The sequence below is a fragment of the Corella eumyota genome, chromosome 5 (genome assembly GCF_963082875.1).
Source record: "Corella eumyota chromosome 5, kaCorEumy4.1, whole genome shotgun sequence".
NCBI classification, from domain to species: Eukaryota; Metazoa; Chordata; class Ascidiacea; order Phlebobranchia; family Corellidae; genus Corella; species Corella eumyota.
This window is the reverse complement of record NC_137494.1, coordinates 2,096,591-2,118,685: the sequence shown is the minus strand read 5'-3', so window position 1 is coordinate 2,118,685 and position 22,095 is coordinate 2,096,591. Positions and strand designations below refer to the sequence as shown.

The 22,095-nt window shown below is 28.7% G+C and overlaps 4 protein-coding genes across 6 annotated transcripts; 1 reads left to right on the top strand and 3 right to left on the bottom strand.

Annotated features, from left to right (window-relative positions):
- Positions 1 to 551: 551 nt before the first annotated feature.
- Positions 552 to 6,599, bottom strand: LOC145753793 (uncharacterized). Its single transcript, XM_082570239.1, has 14 exons — positions 6,495 to 6,599; positions 5,686 to 5,793; positions 5,128 to 5,259; positions 4,689 to 4,787; positions 4,171 to 4,331; positions 3,739 to 3,871; positions 3,464 to 3,599; positions 3,074 to 3,261; positions 2,686 to 2,922; positions 2,426 to 2,558; positions 2,181 to 2,279; positions 1,660 to 1,751; positions 1,387 to 1,532; positions 552 to 733 (listed from the first exon to the last, which is right to left on the bottom strand). The coding sequence occupies exons 2-14, from the start codon at positions 5,774 to 5,776 to the stop codon at positions 629 to 631; spliced, it is 1,752 nt and encodes a 583-aa protein (XP_082426365.1). The 5' UTR covers positions 5,777 to 5,793; positions 6,495 to 6,599; the 3' UTR covers positions 552 to 628.
- Positions 6,176 to 10,040, bottom strand: LOC145752572 (protein SSUH2 homolog). The gene is made up of 14 exons (XM_082568877.1): positions 10,016 to 10,040; positions 9,557 to 9,709; positions 9,054 to 9,233; positions 8,802 to 8,957; positions 8,562 to 8,634; positions 8,196 to 8,319; positions 8,032 to 8,092; positions 7,784 to 7,908; positions 7,374 to 7,540; positions 6,910 to 7,002; positions 6,729 to 6,831; positions 6,495 to 6,599; positions 6,337 to 6,401; positions 6,176 to 6,254 (listed from the first exon to the last, which is right to left on the bottom strand). The coding sequence occupies exons 1-14, from the start codon at positions 10,038 to 10,040 to the stop codon at positions 6,176 to 6,178; spliced, it is 1,509 nt and encodes a 502-aa protein (XP_082425003.1).
- On the bottom strand, positions 9,619 to 21,684 carry LOC145753794 (protein SSUH2 homolog). Of its 2 annotated transcripts, XR_014283854.1 has the most exons (15): positions 21,631 to 21,684; positions 21,361 to 21,525; positions 21,080 to 21,235; positions 20,755 to 20,824; positions 19,972 to 20,095; positions 19,322 to 19,382; positions 18,430 to 18,554; positions 17,846 to 18,012; positions 17,161 to 17,253; positions 12,639 to 12,741; positions 12,090 to 12,194; positions 11,242 to 11,306; positions 10,786 to 10,896; positions 10,016 to 10,093; positions 9,619 to 9,732 (listed from the first exon to the last, which is right to left on the bottom strand). XR_014283854.1 is itself a non-coding variant. In XM_082570240.1 (13 exons), the coding sequence occupies exons 1-13, from the start codon at positions 21,650 to 21,652 to the stop codon at positions 10,818 to 10,820; spliced, it is 1,335 nt and encodes a 444-aa protein (XP_082426366.1). In that variant the 5' UTR covers positions 21,653 to 21,684; the 3' UTR covers positions 10,319 to 10,817. The 2 variants fall into 2 exon arrangements, 1 of the variants encoding a protein (XP_082426366.1); XM_082570240.1 differs by lacking the exons at positions 9,619 to 9,732; positions 10,016 to 10,093 and having other exon boundaries at positions 10,319 to 10,896.
- Positions 13,960 to 17,094, top strand: LOC145752338 (uncharacterized). Of its 2 annotated transcripts, none has more exons than XM_082568606.1 (7): positions 13,960 to 14,632; positions 14,764 to 14,797; positions 14,943 to 15,065; positions 15,402 to 15,487; positions 15,644 to 15,830; positions 15,944 to 16,149; positions 16,619 to 17,094. In XM_082568606.1, the coding sequence occupies exons 1-7, from the start codon at positions 14,468 to 14,470 to the stop codon at positions 16,727 to 16,729; spliced, it is 912 nt and encodes a 303-aa protein (XP_082424732.1). In that variant the 5' UTR covers positions 13,960 to 14,467; the 3' UTR covers positions 16,730 to 17,094. The 2 variants fall into 2 exon arrangements, with proteins under 2 accessions (XP_082424732.1, XP_082424731.1); XM_082568605.1 differs by having other exon boundaries at positions 13,964 to 14,632; positions 15,641 to 15,830; positions 16,619 to 17,093.
- Positions 21,685 to 22,095: the final 411 nt, after the last annotated feature.

Genomic DNA, 22,095 nt, shown 5'->3' with positions numbered 1-22,095 from the left:
AAAAAACCTAAAAAGTAACATTTATATGCCACTATTACATCATACTATCAAAATTATTACATTACGAATATTTAGTCACGTTTTTTACAAAGGAAAAGAAAATATGGCGCAAAACAAAAATTTTAACCGCAAAAAGGTTGGTAAACGTTAACTAACTGACTCTTAGTTTATTTTTGTGAAAGTAAATCATAATATGTTTACTTTAACTCTAAAAATAATATTAAACTAGCTAGATTTTTGACTGAAAATAAACAAAAACAAACTTATTATTGCAAAACGTGTAAACATAAAAACCTGTTTACCAATTTCTATAGCGTAACAATTGCCATGACGTCATTTGTTATTTATTTAATTTATCCTCAATTTCTTAAACTCAAAAATTGACAAAAATTAAACCTTTTTTTATAACTCTTTAATACAGCGTTCTTTATGTTAAAACACATTTCTATTTTTTTTTATTAAGCAATAGTTTTAAAATACAAACACAATTAACTAAAAAATTATATTTATTAAAAATAATTTTTTTTTATAAATAGGATTTTATTCGTGATTTAAGGTCCAATTCTTCAAATTTTTAGGTACCAAATCCTTTGGTAATGCCATAAAAACAAGTTAAATTTATCACTTCTTAATAATTTCCATCATCAACATCACTTGGGTCAATTAAGCTACAACAAGGAACAGCCTGGATTTCCGTTCCTCTAAATTCCCCGCTTTTAATATATTCCAAGTCCTAAAACATTTACAACAAACTTAAACATTTTTAAAATTTACATTAAACATTATTTTTTGTGCACATAAGACTTTATCGGACTCAATGCAACTTATCAACAAAGATTTTACGTTTACAAAGCGTTTGTATAGTTGGTATCTTTTCTGTTAACACTTACAGTTAGTTCTATTTAACAAAACGATAAAATTTAACTATATCGCTTATAAATAGTGATTATAAATATTAATTAAATATATATTTTTCTTCAGATGCTCTTGTGGTTGGGGAATCGTAAGGAAGGAATGAACTGAAAAAGGGGTCCAGGGTGTGGGGACTAGGGTTTGGGGGGCTTGGGTAAGGAGGCCCAGTAAGGGGGATCTAAATTAGGAGGTCTTGGGTTGGGAAGCAAGGTTAAGGGGTTTGAGTTGGGGGCTTGAAGTGAGGGGTTTAGGTCAGGGGGACTGGGTTAGACGAACAGTTTATGGGGTTCAAATTAGGAGGCCCAAGTCGGGAGGCCCCAGGTTAGAGTGATCTGAGGTAGGGTAATAAGGGATTTTGGGGTCTATGTCAAAATAATCAACAAATATACTTTATAGCTCTTCACTTATTTCCATAAAAATATTATGTTGAACTGACCTGTCACCAATAAAAAAATTAAAATAATTATTTCGAACCTCATTGTCTTGTTCACATTGAATCGAAAAAATTAGAATGGAATCCACACAAGTTCTATTTCTCTTCATAAAATCATTACAAGATCGTGATTCACATATTTCCCATTCTCTCCATGGTGACCATTCATAAGTTATCTGCCCAGACTCTGTGAAGTGTAAACATAAAGCATGTTTTAAATAATAAAATGATTTTTCCATGTTTTTTTTGCATTTAACGTAATTTATTGTATAAATGACTTTCAGTGATTTGCAAGAAACTTAAATATTTTTCACCTTCTTGACAACTCTTTCTATTGCATTCTCTTGTACTAACATAAGCCCATATATTTGGATCACAACCCCCATATACTGTACAATCTCGATCACTAAAAAGTAAAAATAAACATAGATGCTTACAACCTCTTTTTATTCTATCTTAGTTTTAGGATTCTTATATTTATTTATACTCGATTTAAAAAAGTCAACTTCAAGACCTAAATATAGAGTGATATCAGTTACACTGACCAAGTCTCAAGTTGCCTTTGGCAGTTTGGGATATAATTAATTATTATTGTCCGATAAATAAGCAGCTGATTAAGTGTCGTTTATTAGGAGTTGACCCATATTAATTATAGCACCTTATTTTAGGGCTCTAGAACATGATGGCAGTGGGGATCAAACCCGGAACCTGATGAAGTGAAGCCAAGTGTTTTGACACTTGCAACCGTTAATACTTTTTATTTATTTACCATGCTTTTTTAAAATGAAGATATAGTTTTATTAAAAACAAATTATTATCATTCTACCAAACTAACCGTTTTTGAACTCCAGTACTACCACAAGTTAGCGAGCATTGACCCCATAAACCCCATAAACTAAATTCACCAGGACATTTATCTGTACCGCAAACTAACCTAAAGATAAAACAATTTTAAATCTGTACTTTACCAAATTTAAAAAATGTTACAACTTTGTATATTCTTTTAACCAACAAAAAACAATTATTATGTAGAAACTATTGTAATACTAGTTTTATAAAAACTTAAAGATATATATATACCTTTCATTTTTTAGACCAATACATGAAGAAGTGTAATCACCAAATAATGTCAAACATTTGCGCCACCGAAACTTGGCACCATAGCCACAAGTTCGGTCACAAATTGTCCACTCACTCCACTCTGTCCACTGTCCTAAAATAAAAATACTTTATTTTTATCCAATAAATTTTATCACTATTAGGTCAATGTTTTTCAGTATTTAGATACTAAGCATTTTAGTTTAAGTAAACTTTTAGGCTGTAGACATAATTTCACTCACCTTTATCAGTGTTTTTCTCACAAAGATACAAATCATTAATTTTTGCCAAGTCTGTATTACTTGCTGTTATAGCTCTAATATTATGAGGTTCCCTATTTTTTACATCTACAAAGCTACTCAGATCACCACCAGTTGTGTACAAATCACTGGTGTAATGTAATAATGAGTTCAAATCATATTCAAAGTTGTCATCGTTATCCAAACTGGCTGAGCGCTTTTGAAAACTTTGCTTTTTTACTAAAGAAAATGATTTACAAATTTAATTCAAAAACTACACTAATTAATCTATATTTGCAAATTTATTTTCTAATATTACAATATTATTTATTGTACTTTTGTGTTGTTTACTACATTTTTAATTAAAAAAATAAATAAAAAACCTGCCTACCCAGCAATACATTTCCCCATAAAATCTCAATATAAGCATCTCTGTCCGGTCTTGTATGCTCATGAAATAATCCAAGAGAGTGTAATATACCATGCAACACAATCTCAAACTTGATACATCCTTCTCCCAACACTAACTCTTGTGACATTTCGTATTCCTTTACATTGCCCTGGTAGCCAATTGTTGAACTAAAAAAAGAAATTATTTACCAGGGCCTTACTCAAGAAATGTTAAAGAGTTTAAGATGGTTTTGCTAAAATGGCATACATGGGATAAGCATCTAAAGATCAAAAACCAAACAAAAATTTGTTTTTGACAATTTTTTTTGCTTTTTTAACTTTTTTATCAATTAATGAACAACAAAAGTTGTCTAAATAACATTTTATTTACCCACAACCTCGACCAGTAGTAATATTAAGATGAAAAATCTCATTTTTTTGTGAGTCTCCGATTGGATATAATTCTATGCAGGTTTTCTTGGTCAAAAGGGTAGAAACTTTAGTTATTACTTCATCTATATCATTCTCTAAAAGTATAAAGTATAAAATATATATTCAAAATTGATGTCTAATAATCAAGACTCTGATATTATTAATATTACCTAAATATTAAATTTAATAGTAACCTGCTTACTCAAATAAAATTAATATTTAAACTTTGTTTACCTAGGTCTTTGTGTAGTAAGTAAGGCACTTTTACTTTCCCATTATATCTAATTGGCCACAAATATTTCTGAGTGTCTGTGGAAATATCTCTTAGGTCAAATGCAGTGTCAAAGGGGTCAACATATTCATAACTCTAAAAAATCAATGTTTTAATAAAATACATATTTTTATTGTTTTTTTACAAACAATTAAACATTACATACTGTTTCTATAAACTATACTACTCTTTATTTTTTTAATGTTAAAAAACAGACTTCGCAGCAAACAGATTTATGTTTATATATTATGCATTTGTTATTTTAAATATGAGTATTCTGTTTATATTACCTAATCACTATTTAGATAGTTTTGACATGAATACAATATAGATTCAAGGTTTTCCTTTACTGCCATTGTGTCACCAAAATGATATTGGAATTAACATTCACAAACCTTAATCATATGAGGGAGTGAATCATAATCAAATTGAATATCTCCTTCAAATAAACCTTCAGGAGCACAAGTACATGCAATTGGACAGCCATTAATATCACTTGTGTGTCCCATGGGGCAGATTTCAACGCATTTATTTGTGTCAAATGAACATAACTGATCTAAAATGTAGTTGTTTAAAATGTTATTTATCCTTTTTTGTATAACTTTACCTACTTCTTAGTGTTAGAAGGTTTAAATTAGGGTCAAATTTATTACCCTGACCAAGTTTTAAGGTTACTGTGGCTGTTTAATAAATATAGTTTTCCGATAATCATTCTGTAGATTAGTTTTTGGTTCAGCAGGAGTTTGTCTGTTCATAGCCCCTTAATTAAAGACTCAAGAAAGAACTAAGAATCAAACCATTAACCTCACAAAGTTAAGTGTTTTAACAAAATGTCATATTTAATTGATCATATAATTAACTTGTGTTTAATTTTATTTATATTTAGTATTTATTTATTGTTATACCCTCACACCGTTGCAGTTGTTGACATCAAGCGGTGATGAAGGTTTCTTGTAAGTTACAGAAGCAGAGACAACTTCACATGAGATATCTTTACTAGTTTCTTTCATTACTGTAAAGTAAGTCAAATATTATTAGATTTTACGATGTGTTTATTGGGTTTATTGTTCAATTTCACAACCTAGAATTTGTATCACTAACTTTAAATTGTACTGTAAAAACAAAGAACTTGTGAAACTTTCAATTAACTAAAAAATAAAAAAATTTTTTGTATTTAAATTATCCCTAACTTTAAAAAGTTGACTTCACAGCCTAAACATAGAACAACATTTGTTAGCCTGAACCAGACCTAAGTTGACTAAAGCAGTTATTAATTTTATTTGACCAATAATTAAACTTTCTAATGTTTATTTCATGTTAAGAAAATCTTTTAAAACATAAATTAAACTTACAAATAACAGAGGCAAATACTCCACCAGCAATGATGCAAGCAGCTATTAAACCAACAACAATTAATTTTTCAACTAAATTATTGTTTTCATTTGCAGATTGGTTTCTTCTTCTTCTTCGTCTAGATCCAGTTGCTAAACAACAAATCATGTAAAGTGTTCACAACCCAGTCTGGAAAGTAGGGCAGCGTGCACGCACGAGATTATTTTCATTAAAAAAATTGCACTCCTGGATTTAGCGTTTTCCACTCCTGGTGTCTTAAAAAAAAAAAATTTGCACGCGCCGTACTGACGCCTAAAACATGTGCACGCCTAGACCGGAAATTTTGGTACGCATGCACGCGTGGTCACTCATATTTTTTTGCTTGCACGCACAAGATCATGTCGAAAACTGCCCTACTTGCCAGACTAGTTTACAACCTTATGTTACGAAAAAATTTAAAGTTAAACATATAAAACATTAAAATATTACAAAAAAAACAGTTAATATCTTAAAAACAATTAAAAATACAATACTTTTTAATTAAACTGAGCTGTTACCAATACTTTAAAGAAAATCACCTGTACTGCCTGAGGTTTCAGCATCAGCAAGTTTTTTTCTTTCTTTTCTTGGCTTTTTTGCATGTGATTTGGTTTGTTCATGTTCACCCATAACTTTAACTTAACAACCTAAAAATTTGATCTAGCTAACTAAATTTAAAAATATTACCTTAAAATTACCCCACCTATCTAATTTAAACTGATTTTTAGCCTTAATTTCACCTTTTTAGACTACAAAATATAATAAAACCAGTAAATATTAAGGTCCAACCTGATAAAATAGTTTTAAATCAAGTTTTTTTAAAGATTATAGCCTAACAAAAATCCTACCTAAAAATCCAGCAAAAACTTAAAAACCTAAAAAGCTGTCTGCAAACTAAACAGCAATTGTTACTAAACATGTCCAATAATGTTTATATGTTACAACAATGACTCCATACTTATATATATTTTCTTTAGTTTTTATTTCAAATAAAAAACAATTATTTTTAAATTTCCATGTATAAATAAACTATAAAATATTGCAACACAAACAAGTATGTGGATATTCCTCTGTAAACACTGATTGCTGATGGCCATATACCCAAAACCTGACAAGAACAATTTATAAAAACAAGTGCTTCTATATTTTATTACCGTATAATATTTAATGCTTAACAACTTAAATAATACCTTCCTTCTTTGCTTTTAAACTTAAACTTGCACTCATATACAGGTACTGATTTTAATATCTGCCTCTAAAAAAGGTTAATTTATTAAAAAACATTCACATTTTCTTTACTAGTGACTAAGTTCTTGTTAATACCCTATGTTTAGTTTATATATTTTACCTGTTGTATAATTCTTTCAGATGGCCAAGCACTTGAATGTTGCTGAACAATTTCTTCCGATTTTTTGTTTATTTCATCATCAGAAAAATTTTGAATTGGAGCAACCTTACCAAATATTTGATTAAACAAGTTATTTTACAATACTAATCTTCATCAGTTGAAACAGTATATGTAAGTCATTTTTTAACTTGATCAAATTTAAACAAAGTTAAAAGAATTTAGGTCTATATTTACTCTAAAAGCAGTTTGTTCAAACACAACATCTCCTTCAACATCCCGAATCAAATGATCTGGCATATCACTTCTTTCAATTATATAATCACTTTTTCTATTTGTGCTGAATTAAAAGTTTAACTTGCATATAATAATGCTCAAGATTTTTTTATATAAAAATAAGCTTACAAAATTTACTTACAAATTGACAATAAGTTGAATAAATTGCCTCATTTTTCCATACCCAGAACATTGTTTACATTTTACACTTCCATTAGAATTACAAGTTGAGCATCTAAAAAAAAACAAATAAAAAAAACTTTAAAACCAAATAAAGCATTAGGTACATTATTTTAAAAAGCATTAAAATTGGCAGAGTAGTGTTGAGATCTGAACACTTGGCTTTATTACATGATGTCTTGGGTTTGATCCCCACTGCACTCATGCTAAGCCAGCACTTATTCAGCAGCTTAATCAGTGGGCAATTATTATCAACAATATTTTAAATTGCCAAAGGCAACTTGTGACTTGGTTGGGGTAAATGATGTTACTTTATGTTTAGATAGGGAAGTTGACCTTACCACATTGAGGATAAACAAATGTAAAAAAGTATTTCATTTGGAATTACAACAAAAACAATTGCTATGAACATTTTAAAGCACACACCTAACTCTACCATTGCCATAACAAAATGTACACATAGTTCTTTCATGATGTCCATCTTTATACTGACTTCTATGCCCGCTTCCATGACAGTAAGAACATCTTACTCTTCCGTGTCCTCTGCAATGCCAACATCTACATAATCCCCGTCCATTGCAAACATGACACAACTGCAAAATTAATAAAAACTAAACTTGGTATAAATCCAAACTTGGTAGAAAAATTAGGATTTTAATTCTTGTGTATAAGTCAGTAAAAAACTATACAAACCTTAATCATAGTATAACAAGTAATGTGTTTAAAATAGTAAAAAAACTGCAAACAAAATAAATATGACATAAATATTTCTCTTTAATTTTAATTCCCTCTGAAATAATGATTATTTTTCTTAGGCTACCAAATGCAAGTTTTACCCTTATTGTAGAAGTGTGTGGGATCTCCAAAAATTTAGTTTCAGTGTTAAACAGATTCAAAAACTGACAATTTATTTCCCAAGCACCAGGAGCTCTTCCCAATTCAGGACCATCTATTAAACCTCCTAAAAATTATAAGATTTATTAAAATTTAAGCCAAAACAACTGATGTATATATAGACTTATATATTTTTAATTTTTTTAAACAAACAAGTGGGACGTTAGGCCTAGTTAATAATTAAATAAACCTGAATATGGAACTTGGTGCCATTTCGTGTTTCTACTCTCAGTAAATGTTTCCAAAGTATACTACAATCAAACATATACATTAGATAACACAGCACAACATTTTCAAATTTAAAGGTGTTAAAAAACACCAATTAAATTAGTTTTGAGCTATTATTGAACTCACATGACAGGCTGATGTGGGTTCAATTTCCTTAATAAACATTTCATTTGCAGCTCCCCTTCCATAACAAGATTGTTGAGCAACATATTCCAATAAAGCCTTCCTACTTTCTTTTACTGTTATAGCCCTAAAAACTTAGTGGTTAAAATACCTACGATAATCATATACAGCAGTGTAAAATTCTGTCAAAAGCTGCATAACTGAACTACTAAAGTATCATATTAAACAAAGCCTTAGCTTTAAACCCAATAAGTGGTATATTGAAATAGAAAAACAATTTTTATATACAAATAAATATTAACAAATTTCTTTAGTTGCAACTTTTAAACCAATAGTTAAATATGTTTGTGGTTAATTACAATTACCAACTTAATTTTAGCTGCATCGATGGTTCCAACTTCCTGGACAACATCTTCATAAAGAGGAGGAGGAGAACTTGCAACTAGTACAAAATTTTAATATTTAAAACAAATCTCTTTTAAATACACCTTTTTACACCACAGCGCAAACTTAAATAGCTAGAATATAAATTTTTAACTTTTAATTGCAACCACAAATATTAAAAACAAATTTTTAGGTAGGCTAGAAAAGTATTTTTTTATTTAAGACCTTCATCAAATGACATGGTTCCCTCATATCCTGGTACCTTGTTTTTAACACTAGGTGGAGGTGGTGCACCTGGTTCCACCATGGTACTTACATCCGTGACCTCTTCACCTAAGGTTCCTTGGTACTGTTGGGAACCATTATTACCCCATGGATGAACTTTAAAAAAAAAACAATCTTTAAGATTTTTCTGATATTATTTTATTTTTTTAAGTACTTTGACTAAATTACCCTTGCAGAAATATTTAAACATACCGGCATTCTTATTAGGGGACGATGTGCTTCCAACATTATAACTCACATTTTGTTGTTGAATTGGTGGTTGATTAACATAACTATTATTGCTCTGCATAACTTGGGCATCAAACATGTTATAACCACTTTGCATTTGGTGAGGATTAAACCCCATACTCATTGGGTTGGTATTAAAACTACCTACAACATAAACAAATACAGAAAAAAATTTTTAACACCCCTTTTATTGTTTCAGTCAAACTTTAATGTTATTTAATAAAATAGAGCTAAGTATAGGACATTTTCTCAAGTTGTCTTTGGCTATTTCAGATATTATAAAGTATAATGTCGAGTAATGCTAATTAACTCTTAATAGCGCTTTATTTAAGGGCGAGCAGTGGGAATCAAACTCAGGACCTCACGTAGACAAGCAAAGTGTTCTAACCACCACACCATCTGCTAGTTTAAGTTTGTTTTATTTTTTTTAACTTATATTGAACATAAATAATAACGCAAACAACAACCTGGCCCCATCATATTCATGTCGATTTGGTTGTTAAATGGTCCTTGCATATTATAATGCGGATTATATTGTTGTTGACCAAATACATTATTTTGTTGTTGTGGTTGCAGAATTGGTTCCACAACATTTTCTTGTTCTATTTCAACGTTTTGATCTAAATGATGTAAATATTACAGCCTGCGCAAAAATATTACAATAAATTTATCTGTAATGATTTATTATGTAGTTTTTATTTTGTATTTTGGGTTTAAAAAGTTTGTTTTTATTTTCACGTGTACTACGATGTTGTTTTAAAAGGGAATTTACCGTTAGGGACAATTTTTCATAGAAATCAAGATAAAACTATTTTGTCCTCGATTTAAAATTTACTAAAACTTCATACTAAAAATATTTGTGCAATTACACGCTTTATTCTAACACATAATTTTTAAATTAAGTTTTACAAACTGTAATAGTTTACCTGAGTTTGTCACTTCTTCAGCCATTTTTGTTTTCTAATTACTAATTAATAATTAACATGTTACTGCTTCTTGTTTACCTAGATTTTAAACCAAATAAAAATATTATTAAAATTTAAGAAATAGGTTAGTTTTGTTTTTAAACAAATAGTATTGTTAAGAAACTAGGTAACTGATAATTAATTAGTTAATGCTCAATTTAAAAATCAAAAATATTTTAGCGAAGTAAAAAATACACGCATAAATATATACATCAGTGATTTTAATACGATTGTTATTAAATATTTTAAACAAGATTGCCGAAATTTAATGTCAATTCTTTATTAAAAAAGCTTATCAATTTTATGTAAATTTCAAGTGTAAAATACCTGAAAATTAAAGTTAAAAAATCATATTCACAAATCAATTTCTTTTTACAGAAAATCACAAAGATTTTATCTGAAATATTAATAATAAAAATAAGTAAAAAATATACAATGAGTTATTAAAAAGCAGTAAAACACATAAAAATCAAATGCAAATTAGTACGAATATATATAAATGTTAATATAGAAGCAAAATCACAAAAAATCAATAAAAACTGTCGCTATTTAAATGTTAGGCAAAAAAAACAAAAAATAACTATTAATCCAATACCGAAATTTTTTTCAAGAGCAAATTCTATTAAAGTAATTTATTGTATGATGTTAATATATATAATTGGTAACAAAACATGATATATGTAGAGTTTAAAATTTCAACATGTTACGTCAACTAGAAACAAACTTATGACTTAACACAGCCTGATTATGACATCACAAAAGGTTATAGGATGGTACAGCAACAGCAGGTTTGTGGATAGTCGTTCGTGTAAACTGAATGCTGATGACCATAAACCCAGAATCTTTAAAAAATAATAATTTTAAAACTATTTTAGATTTTAGAGTTTACAAAAAATAAAATTTGTAAGTTTTCTTGTTTTAAAAAAACTTAGGCTTGTAAAATTTAATAATTTTAATAGAAAAATCTGTGTAAAAAACTTTTAATCATTAAAATGATTTAAAAGCTTATAATTATCGGGCAATTTTTATCTATATTATTTTAAACTGCCAAAGGTAACTCGATACTGGGTCGGAGTAACTGATGTTACTCTATGTTTAGGTCGTGAATTCGACCTTTCCATACCGAGGACAAATAAGAGCAAAAAAAATAAATTTTGATTAAAATTGTTGAATCGTTGTGAGTTTACCTGCCACGATCTTCCTTAAAAGTAAAACTACATTCGTACACCGGTACAGCTCGCAACATTTGTCTCTAAAACATCAAATTTAAAGTTAAAAATAAATATAAATCAATAAATAAAAAAAGAATTATTTTATTTAAACAAAAAAGGTTAAAAAAAAGAAAAATATTTAGAAAAAAAATAAAAAGAAAAAAAATATTTTTTTTAAATATAATTATTTTAAGATACTTTTTCCCTATTTAAATTTTTTTAATTTCAAACCCCGATATCTTGAAAACTTCTTAACCATTTTTTTAAATAATAGTATCTTTATGCAAGTTGGAAAATGCCAACATAATTAAAAATATCAACTGCGACGACACAATCCTTTTAAACAATAAAAAGCAAACGAAACACAAAATTATAATAGATTAAATTCTAACACCCAGTTTTACAAGCCTATTTAATTTTAAAGTTAACCAAAAACCGAAAAAACGCTGAATCAGGTTCAAAATAGAATGACAGTTCAGTGAACCCGGAAAAAAAAAATTTTAACATTTTTCACGCAACTGCATTTTAAAGTTTTAATTTAAAACGGAAAAATTTCCGCTGTTTGTGACGTCACATTGCGTGAGAACGTTGATATTTGGCAGCGTGGCTGTAAATTTTTGCGGGGACTTTTTATGGGTGAAAAACGGGGCAATTTGACGGAAAAAAATCGAAAATATTTTAACTTTTATTTACTTAAGTAAATTAATGCAAATTTCTCGTTTATTTAAATTTAACTTCTTTTGAACAAACAAAAAAACTCGTATAAATTTATTGGGTTAACAAAAGTAAACACGCCATAACATTACCATATGACGTCATAATACCTGTTGCAACACGCGGTCAGTAGGCCACGAATGAGCATGCGCAGAAACAATTTCGTTAGAGCGACGATTTATTTCTTGTTCCATAAAATTAACGACAGGGCCGACCTGAAAAAAAAACATGTTCAAAATTTTTAAATTTGAAAAAAAAATATGTTTAATAAATATTTTTGAAAATTTATATAATTAATTAGTGAAAATTTATTAACAATCTATCAAGAAAAATTTTAAAATGCCGGAAAAAATAAAGAAATATATATACAAAGATTAAATTTCACGTACAATTTAAACAATGTCAAACTCCAAACATTATGTCGAAATTTGAATAAAGATGATAATATTACAGTAGGTGTTATACGTGGTATTACATTTAATACCCTGAGTACCACTGTGTATGTAAATCAGTTAATCTTCGACAACTATGGAATTTTAAGATTACTAAAACGTTGGAAATACTAAAACTGAAAACAAATTAGTTTTTTCACAAAAAAGTCCTAATTCTTTATTTTCTTTTTTTTAAAATAATTTCCCTAATTTGATGACGTCACTTACCCGTTGTGCTATCTGTTCGAAAATGACGTCACCAGTGACGTCACGAATTAGGTGATCGGGCATGTCGCTTCTTTCGACAATGTGATCACTAGAGCGGTTCGTACTAAACAAAAAAATTAAAAAAAATTATTTTTTAAAAAATCCCGTAAAATATTTTCATAAAATTTGCAACAAAATTGAAATTTATTTTTAGTTAACTTTTTTTTTGCAACAAAAAATCGAAATTTGATATTTCCTAATATAGAATATAAAAGTCACACACCGAAAATTAATAAGGAAGTGTATTTAAGGATGAAAAGTCAACAACTTTTGTATACTATTTGGTCTTCATAACCAAAAACTTTTGCTTTCTGATTACTTATTAAAATGCAAATCAAAACAAATAAAACAAACTACAAACGCAACATACAAAATACGAAAGTTGGTGACCTTATATGTTTACGTATTAAGTTTAAATAACGTAAGTAAATTGTATGCAAAAAATGTTGGATTTTCTAAAGCTAAATGAACTATATTTAAGGAAAATTTTGTGTTCCAGTGGTCAGTTTCGTATACATTGTTAAATCTTTAATTTGTAGAAAAATAGCCCAGTGACCTACTTTTTAAATGCACTGTATTGAGTTACAACAGACCGAAAAATAAACAAAGAGAACTAACCATTAAAATTTCCAATCTTATAGTAAACAAATCTGACCTACAAATCTGAGCTAACATTAATTTAAAGTTAATTTAAAGTTTATTTAAGTGTCTTGGCCAAGCAAAGGAATTTAAATTAAGCCAATAAAACGAACATAAACTTTTTTAAAAATCATACTCAGGTATAAAATTTATCGAAACAAAATCTCAAATATTAAAAAATATAATTTCAAATTAAATTATTTTTAGACGAAAGACCAGAATAAAGTATTGCGACCTTTATTATAAATAACAAGGGCAGGACTTTGACACGCTTTATATAAATATTACAAAACGGCGTTCCGCAATATCACGAGTCGACCATAGTTGCGCCATATTTGGAAAATTTTTCTTATAAATAAGATTTCGAGACTCAAGTTTTCTATTTTGAAAAGTCATATGTGCAATTATGAATTGAACCTATGCGAGTTTATTTCTAAAACGTAGTGATAATATCTGATATATTTTCACAATTTTTGGAAGATTATATTCGGTGTTTTTCCTATTTACTTATAAATAATAGCAAGAAAACTTAATCAAGTCTTTAATATTTACTTTAAATGATTAACTAACATGTTTTGTTTAAATTTGTTGTTCAACTTTAATCCCAATCCCCAATTAGTCATTTTTATTTTATAAATTGGTGATTCACCAAGAGTTTCCAAATAAAAATAGTTTTAAACTTTGTCCAGATATATTACACAAGATATAATTTACTTTTGAGAACATGAATTACAACATCCAGAAAAAGATCATTGGATTGGGAAAACCCCTAGTTTGAAATAAAACTCAGTCGGAAGTTTTAGATCGAGTGTCATAAAGAACATTAATAAAGATTTCAGCAAGTTGCACTGCGGAAAAATAAACGGACGTTGAATGGTTTCGATTTATTTTAATGCCTAGCAGAAATAAAGTTTTAAAATCTGTAAAACCGAAATTGCAACATAGAACTGAGTCGTCAAAATAGTAAACAACTATTTTGTATCGAAGTTTAATAAGGAAAACTCAACATGACTAAGAACAAATTTCAATGGTCAGTAAAAAAATGAAAGATAAGTAAACCCCCGACGAGATCGAAACTAAACAGGGGGCGTAACCCCCCAAAAAACGTCACTTTTTACCTATATATAACTGACCACTACAATGCAACCAACATGATACTTTTTAGTAAGTTTAGAAATAAGTTTAGAAATAAAAAAAAAATGAAACAAAATCCAAATACTTGTCTGATAATTTTATTTTGTGGACTGGTGTTGTTGGTGGGCCAATGTGAAGGTAGATTAGTTACGAAGAACGACAACACGGGTTGCCAAATTAAGGTAAATATAACAAAAAGTTAAATTTTTTAAAAAATATTTCATATTTTACTTAGTTTTGTTTTTTTATAAATTTAAACGAGAAAAGTTTAAACTGTTTTTAAGCAAGAAATGAAAATATTTTTTTTTTTTAGTTGTACCCCGAAGAAAACGATTTATTCGTAAAAGGTATAATATTTTTATTATCAATTTTGTTACTATCTTAATAAAACAAAATCTTTTTAAAATCTAAAGTTTCTTGTTTAAAGCCAAAGTTTCTTTTTAAAAGCTAAAATTTCTTGTTAAAATTAATAATCCAATTTTTTTCTAATAGAATGCAACAATCACGGAAGAAATTCAAAAGTTCAAGTTAAAAATATCGAAACGAATTGGGAATTCTCTAAACTAAACCCCAAGAGAATTTCGTTAAACGTAACATTTACAAAAGTCGGAAAAGGTAAATAAGAAATATTAATCAAAAATTTCTTCTTGACATTTCATAATTTAAAATTTAGAATAAATATTTTTTTAAAAGTTTTGTAAAGTTATCATTAAATAGTTTAACTTTTTTTGTTTAAAAGCACCTGATTTAGTACTTACTAAGCCATTAAATTTTAAAGCAAAAATTATTTCTAACAGCAATATCGTTAATTTCCTAAACCTTTTACAAAATGGCGACATTGAAATAACCCTGGTTAATAAAAGCAATAAAAAAACGATTTAAACTTTAACTATCAGCTTCGTTTATGCAAATTTAACAGACCAAAACCCTTAAAATTTATTTACTTTTCAGGTGACATCGACGTCAAGTTGAAATCTCTACATCACGTTTTTCCAGTTTTCTGTGGACGACTTTCAACGCATAATGTAACAAATAAGGTAAATATTTACTTAAATTTAACGCGTATTTAACTTTTAAATAGAAATCTAACCTTTAACAAATAAATCTAAAACTAAACCTTCCCGTCTGGTAAATAAACAAAGTAAACTTTAATTTTTACCATCTTAATTAAGGTATTACCCTTTATTTAGCAGATTAAAGTCAGTGTTGTTAACCTGCAACTTCATTGCATACAACATAAGATAGAAGCGAAACCGAATTTGAAACTTAAAATTCAACCAACACGAAAACTGGTCAAAAGATCGACTCGCGCGCGCCAACTCGCGGTTGGATTACCGGGATGTATATTGGCTCGATTTAAAAACACACCCGCTTGTAGTGGTAGGATATTATTTACAAAAATAAACAAAAAAATATAAATCGCAGTTTTGTTAAGTTTTTTAAACTTTTTAATTTATTTGTGATCATTTTTTTAAATAAAATTTTGTTTCCAGACGAACCTGAAAAGAAACTCGGGCGCCCCCGGTTCCACGTACGCCAGGAAGGGACCCGACCTTCCATCAGAGTCACCTTGTCACGCTCCGCATACGGGTCACGTGGTCAACCACGTGACAAGGAGCTGACGTACCTAATTGCGATTCAAAAGGAAAATGGATGGGGAAAACGAAAGAGAATTTTAAAAGTGAAAACTTTAAGATGGGTAAGAAATTAATTTCATTTTTGAATTAATTAAAAATCGCAAAATTGAAGTCTTAAAAATAGATCTGAAATGTCGCAAGACTAAATGCCCGTTCATACGGCGTACGCAACGCAACGTAACGCAATGCAAGATTGCACAACTATTTAAAATGAACACAGTCGTTCACACGAAATTTTGCGAAAGTTACGTAAGATTTCGTAATGTTTTGTGCTGGAGCGAAATTTAAGCAAGATTTTGTAAGCGGTATACTTTTATTAGATATTTTTTATTAAAATTAAATAAAAATTCCTAGAACTCGTAAAGTTACAAAACGCAACGCAACGTTGCCCTGTCGTGTGAACAGGCCCTAGTGCTTTAAACGATCCTAAAACTGAATTTCCTTTATATGTACTTCCACGATCAAGTTTAGAAAATTGCGTATTTTGTAGTAAGCAAAACTCACAAATAAATTTAACCGTAATTTTTACAGCCCAAACAAAACGCAAGATTTAAACATCTTCAAAAGCGAACAACTTATCAAGTTCTTGTTTGGAGGAGAGGAGAACTTAAGAGATATTCAAAACTTATTAATCTTTTGTAATGTTTAATTATAATTTTAATTAGAAAAACTGTTAACCCATTCGTCTTATAATCAATTTAATATATTTTTTAATCGTTACTTACTTTGTTTTAATAATATGTAAACTTATTTAGCCATTAATTTTTAATAATTTATTTAACATATTTATTAATTTCTATGTTTTTGTTATTGTTTTGTGTTTGCTTTTTAGTTAATGTTGCTGTAACTTAAAATATGTTTTGTTTCTGTTTATCGCATTTATATTTTCTGTTGCAAATTTACTAAAAAAGTGTTAAAAAATTTAACTAAAAAAAATTTACGTAATTTACGTTGTTATATGCTTGCATAAATAAATTTTATTCTAAACGCTAAAAAAAATTTTTAACCTTAAATAAAAATGTATTTATACAGAAAATTTGTAATTAATGAATACGAAAGTTAACAAAACTTACTAAGTAACGGTGAGTTCAATGAATTGTTTCATCTGCCCGTAACCATGACAATCTCTACACCTCACACAACCAGTTCCAGTGCATGTAACACATCTAAACATAGTTATGTTAATTTAATTATATTTGATATTTATCAGAAAAACTAAAAATGTTGCAAAATAAAATTAAAGGTTCAAAAGATCTATATAAGAATTGATAGATGGTATATATATAGGTTGATCGGCAGCGTGGTGTAGTGGTAAGAACACTTGCTACACCCATGTCGGAAGGTCGAATGCGACCTAAACATAGAGTAACATCTGTTATTCCGACCCAGTCTCGAGTTGCCTGTGGCAGTTTTGTGGTAGTTTTGGGATATTATAGATTATAATTGGCCGATAAATATTCTGCTAATTAAGTGCTGGCCCAGCAGGAGTTTTATACCGTTTATATCCCCTACTTAAGAGCACTACAGCATGAAAGCAGTGGGGATTAAACCCATGACCTCATGTGTGGTGTAGCAAGTGTTTCTACCACTACACCACGCTACCGGTTGATATGTATATTTATGGCAATTTAAAGACCTACAAAATAAATAAAACTACTGTTTATTGTGCACGGGTAAATTTTTGTAGGCAAATAGCTATCGACTAGTTGTTAATAAAAAAAGAGTCTTTTAAAAAATTACGCTACAACAAAGTGCCACCTTTTTCTTCCCGACGCGTGGCAGGAATGGCATCTGACAGTTTCTTGACCATTCTCATGAGATTGATGATAATGACCTTTTCCGTTACACCGTGAACATTTAACTCTGCCCCGTCCATGACATTTCCAACATCGGTTGAAACCCTTTCCATAACACACATGGCATGGCTGAAAATAGATTTTTTGTTACACAAAAAAGTTTAATAAGAAATTACTTGTTTACGAAATTTAGGTTTTTGTCTTTACTATAAAATTTATTACAAGGGAAAATTAAAAAATGTAATTTTAGTTTACTTTTGAAATTAATTTTATATAATGAATTATATATGTAAGCTTAACTAAAAATTTGATTTACTAGTAGTTATTTTCTGTTATTATTAATGCCGAAGTGGACAATTTTTTTGCTAAATTCATACATAAAGAGCTTAGTGAAAGATGTATGTACATATATGTTTGGTTTATTTGCCCACAAAATAAATAAAACAGCTGTTTGTAATGTGCAGGTGAAATAATGCTGCCAAATATTAAGACAATTAAAATCACAGACTGTAAGTTGAGGATAAACAAATAATAATTTATATTCACCCTGATTGAAGCAGTGTGTGGAACCTCCAACACCTTTTTCTCAGCTTTAAAGAGGGAAGTAAACTGACACTGTATGTCCCAAGGTCCAGGAGCAGGTCCCATGTGAGGTCCATCCACATAACCACCTGAAAAATATGATTACAACTTAATCCACCTGACGAGAATATATTTTCGGATCGTATGGATTGATTGACTATTAGATGGATAGAAGGATCGAATGGGTGCGATGTGTTAATTGGTAATCTGAATAGGTGAGAGTTAGGGTAAGGGTTTAATTCATGAAAACTTTTTGTTTAATTAAATATCCGTCAAATACGCATTTGAAATATGTAATATATATTTAATATATATTCGATTCAGTTAATAAAACTTAATCCATTAATCCGTTTGATTCGTTGATCCGTCAAATATATATTTTCGTCAGGTAGATTAAGTTCGATTCGAAAAATATACATTTTATTTAATTGGAAATTTTCCCTTAATTGCAAGTTGAAACAACTTTTTTCAGTAGATACCACCCCAAAAAACTTTGTTTTTAAAAAAGGTTGTCTTAAAAGTTAATTGTTGTAAATCATATTTTATATAAATAAATATTTTAAAAAGTTTATGAGGTTAAAACACCCAGATTTTACCATTTCAGAATCTAAATTACGTAAGACAATTAACCACAATATAACATTCACATTGTGTAAGAATTTATTGACTTTTGCACAATAATCATATAAAGGTTTATGAACTAACCTAGATTTTACCATTACCTAGGTTTTACCATTTTTAAGACTCTAAACTACAATACATAATCAACTTGATTATAGTTTAGTGTTAATGATTTATTGACTTTTGAACAGTAATCAAGTAAGTATTAGTTTAAACAACTTAATCAAACACTTACCAGAGAAAGGTACAACCGTCCACTTCGTACTTCTTCCCTCTGTAAAGGTTTCCAAGGTGTACTAAGATTTAAAACAAAGTTAAATGTTAAATTAAAATAGAAACATATAAAACAAAGTATTTATTAATTTTTATTTAAAAAAAGAAGCAAAAACAAGTTAAAACTGATTTAATGATTAGATTGTGTATTGAAAATGTTGTTAAAAACATTGAACAAACACAATTAAGATAAAAATAAAATAGTTGTGGCACTTGTTAATGTTTAACCGGGACCTTATAGAACCTATTGACACAAAAACAAAGTTGCCACGCCGCATAAAACATCATTTACTTACTAATACCAAATTCATAATGTTAAAATTTGGAACAATTTGAAATTAAAGTACTAACTTTATTATTGTTTCAATATACCAAACAATCTGTAAATGTTAACCATATATACATTACAGTAACATAGATATTTATATCACCAAAAAATGTCTCATAAATCTATATATCATAGAGTAGACAATATATGTATGTCTAATTCATAAGCCTAAAAATTAGCTTTTGTGGTGCGCAGATAAATTACCACAGACAAATGAGTTGCAAATTGCAACCATATTAGTACAATTAAAATGCAGCTACTGTTTATGGATTAAAATAACTTACATGATAAGCAGATGTGCTCTGTATATCATTAATCACCATCTCTTTAACTGCACCTTCTCCATAACAACATTGCTGGGAAACATACTCAAGTAATGCTTCTTTGCTTTGCTCTTCTGTGATGGCTCTGTGTTAAAGATTAGTTTTGTTTGTTATTTATTTGTAGAAACATTTTTAAAAACTTTATAACATTATTTTATGTATAAACTTATACATAATATATTAATTAAAAAAGGAACAAAATAATAGCTTAATCAAACTTTGTAAAAAACAAAAAAAGTTTTTGATAACAGTTGGCTCTAAAGAAATTTAAATTATTTTTATAGTTTTAAAATTAAATCTGAGCAGAGACAAATATTTAATTAAATTTATGCTGTACAAAATACAACAAAATTCGATATTTTCCTGAACTGTTTCCTGTATTACCATACTACCCACACAAAGCCCACTCTATTATTTGTAGAAATAAATAAAATTAACAAAAATTATTTAAGTTAAAAATATAGTTAAAAAAATATAATTAGGAAAACTAACTAATAACAATAAATAAAACACAATCAAAAATTTTAAAAAATTTTTTTTAACTGTTTTGAATCATTTGTAGTTTGCAGTTTTTAAACAATCTTTTTAAATTTACGATCTACAACAATATATATATAATTAAAAAAACCATAAACAACAATTGATCTAAACTAATATTTACCAAAACACCAGTGTAAAAGGTTAAAAAAACCAACATCAAAGAATAATTTAATAAACTAATGTTAGAAATACAAATATATTTACCCCATTCTCTTGGCATCAATAACAGCATTTTCACCAACTACATCATCATAAGATGGTGGTGGAGCAGCCACTGTAATTAATAACAATATTAAACATAGTATAATAAATGTAATAATATTAAAAGTTAACATAACCATGCATTATAAGTTTGCACATGTGAAAGTATAACATTAACATACATATTACATATAAGATTTACTATTTACAACAAAATTTCTAACACAGAAAAATTCCTTTGAGGTTTTACAAAATTTTGCAAATTTTAATGTTGTATTGTAGTGTCAAAAATTTTTAGTTTAAAATTTTTTAAAGATTATTTTTAAACCTTCGTTAAATGAAGCTGCCTCATATCCTGGAAGTTTTTCATTGATCTGGGGAGGAGGAGCGTTTGCTGCAGGAGGTTCAACCGAAGCGTTTTCATCAACATCTTCTGTTCCCAAGTCACCCTGGAATTGTTGAGCTTGGGCTGGGTTCCACTGACCTTAAATTACAAAATAAATTCATTAATTTAAAACATGCATTTAATATAAAAACCCTATTTAAAAAAGTTTTCATTGAGTTATTTTTTTAATTTGATATTTGTACCAATTTATACTAAAAACTGACCTCCAGCAGGGGCAGCAGCGGGGCCAGGTTGTGGGGGTGGTTGACCTCCATATGCTACCTGAGCATCGGGTCTTGGATATTGCGGGTTTTGAGGAGGATAGCCACCCGATTGTGGAGGGTAACCCCCAGATTGCCCCGGAAATGCAGGGTTATTATAACCCCCTCCTAAAAATATGAAAATGTTTATTATTTTGACTTTTCACTTAAAACAATTTTACACCATTAATAATAATATATAAATTTATTTACTTTAAATTTAATGAAACTTACCTTGGTTGGGGTAATTAGACATTTCAAGGTTTTATAAAATGCCTAACATTCACTCTAAAATAAGAAAAAAAATACGTAACTTTTAGGTCAGATAAAATAAAGACTAAGTAAACCTAAAATTCTATACAACTAACGTAATTGTTTTAATATACTGCACAATAAAAGCTGGCCCTTTTTGTAAGTATATCTAAAACATTTTAATACAAAAAACGTGGTCAAACGAAATATTTATACATTGCGAAACTGTGTTCTATGGCTGTCTGAAAAAGCCGGCAATTACGCCCTAAAACTCGATATCTTTTATTTATTTTGTAATAAACCGGTTAACAGGAATGTAATGACGCAACATATTTCCTTTTTAGGCTTACCATTGGCCAGATATTACTCAAATTTCAAAGTTATTGAAGAAATAAGCTAAGGGTATTTTCGATCACGAGTTTCGGTCACGAGAGAATTAAATTCGAG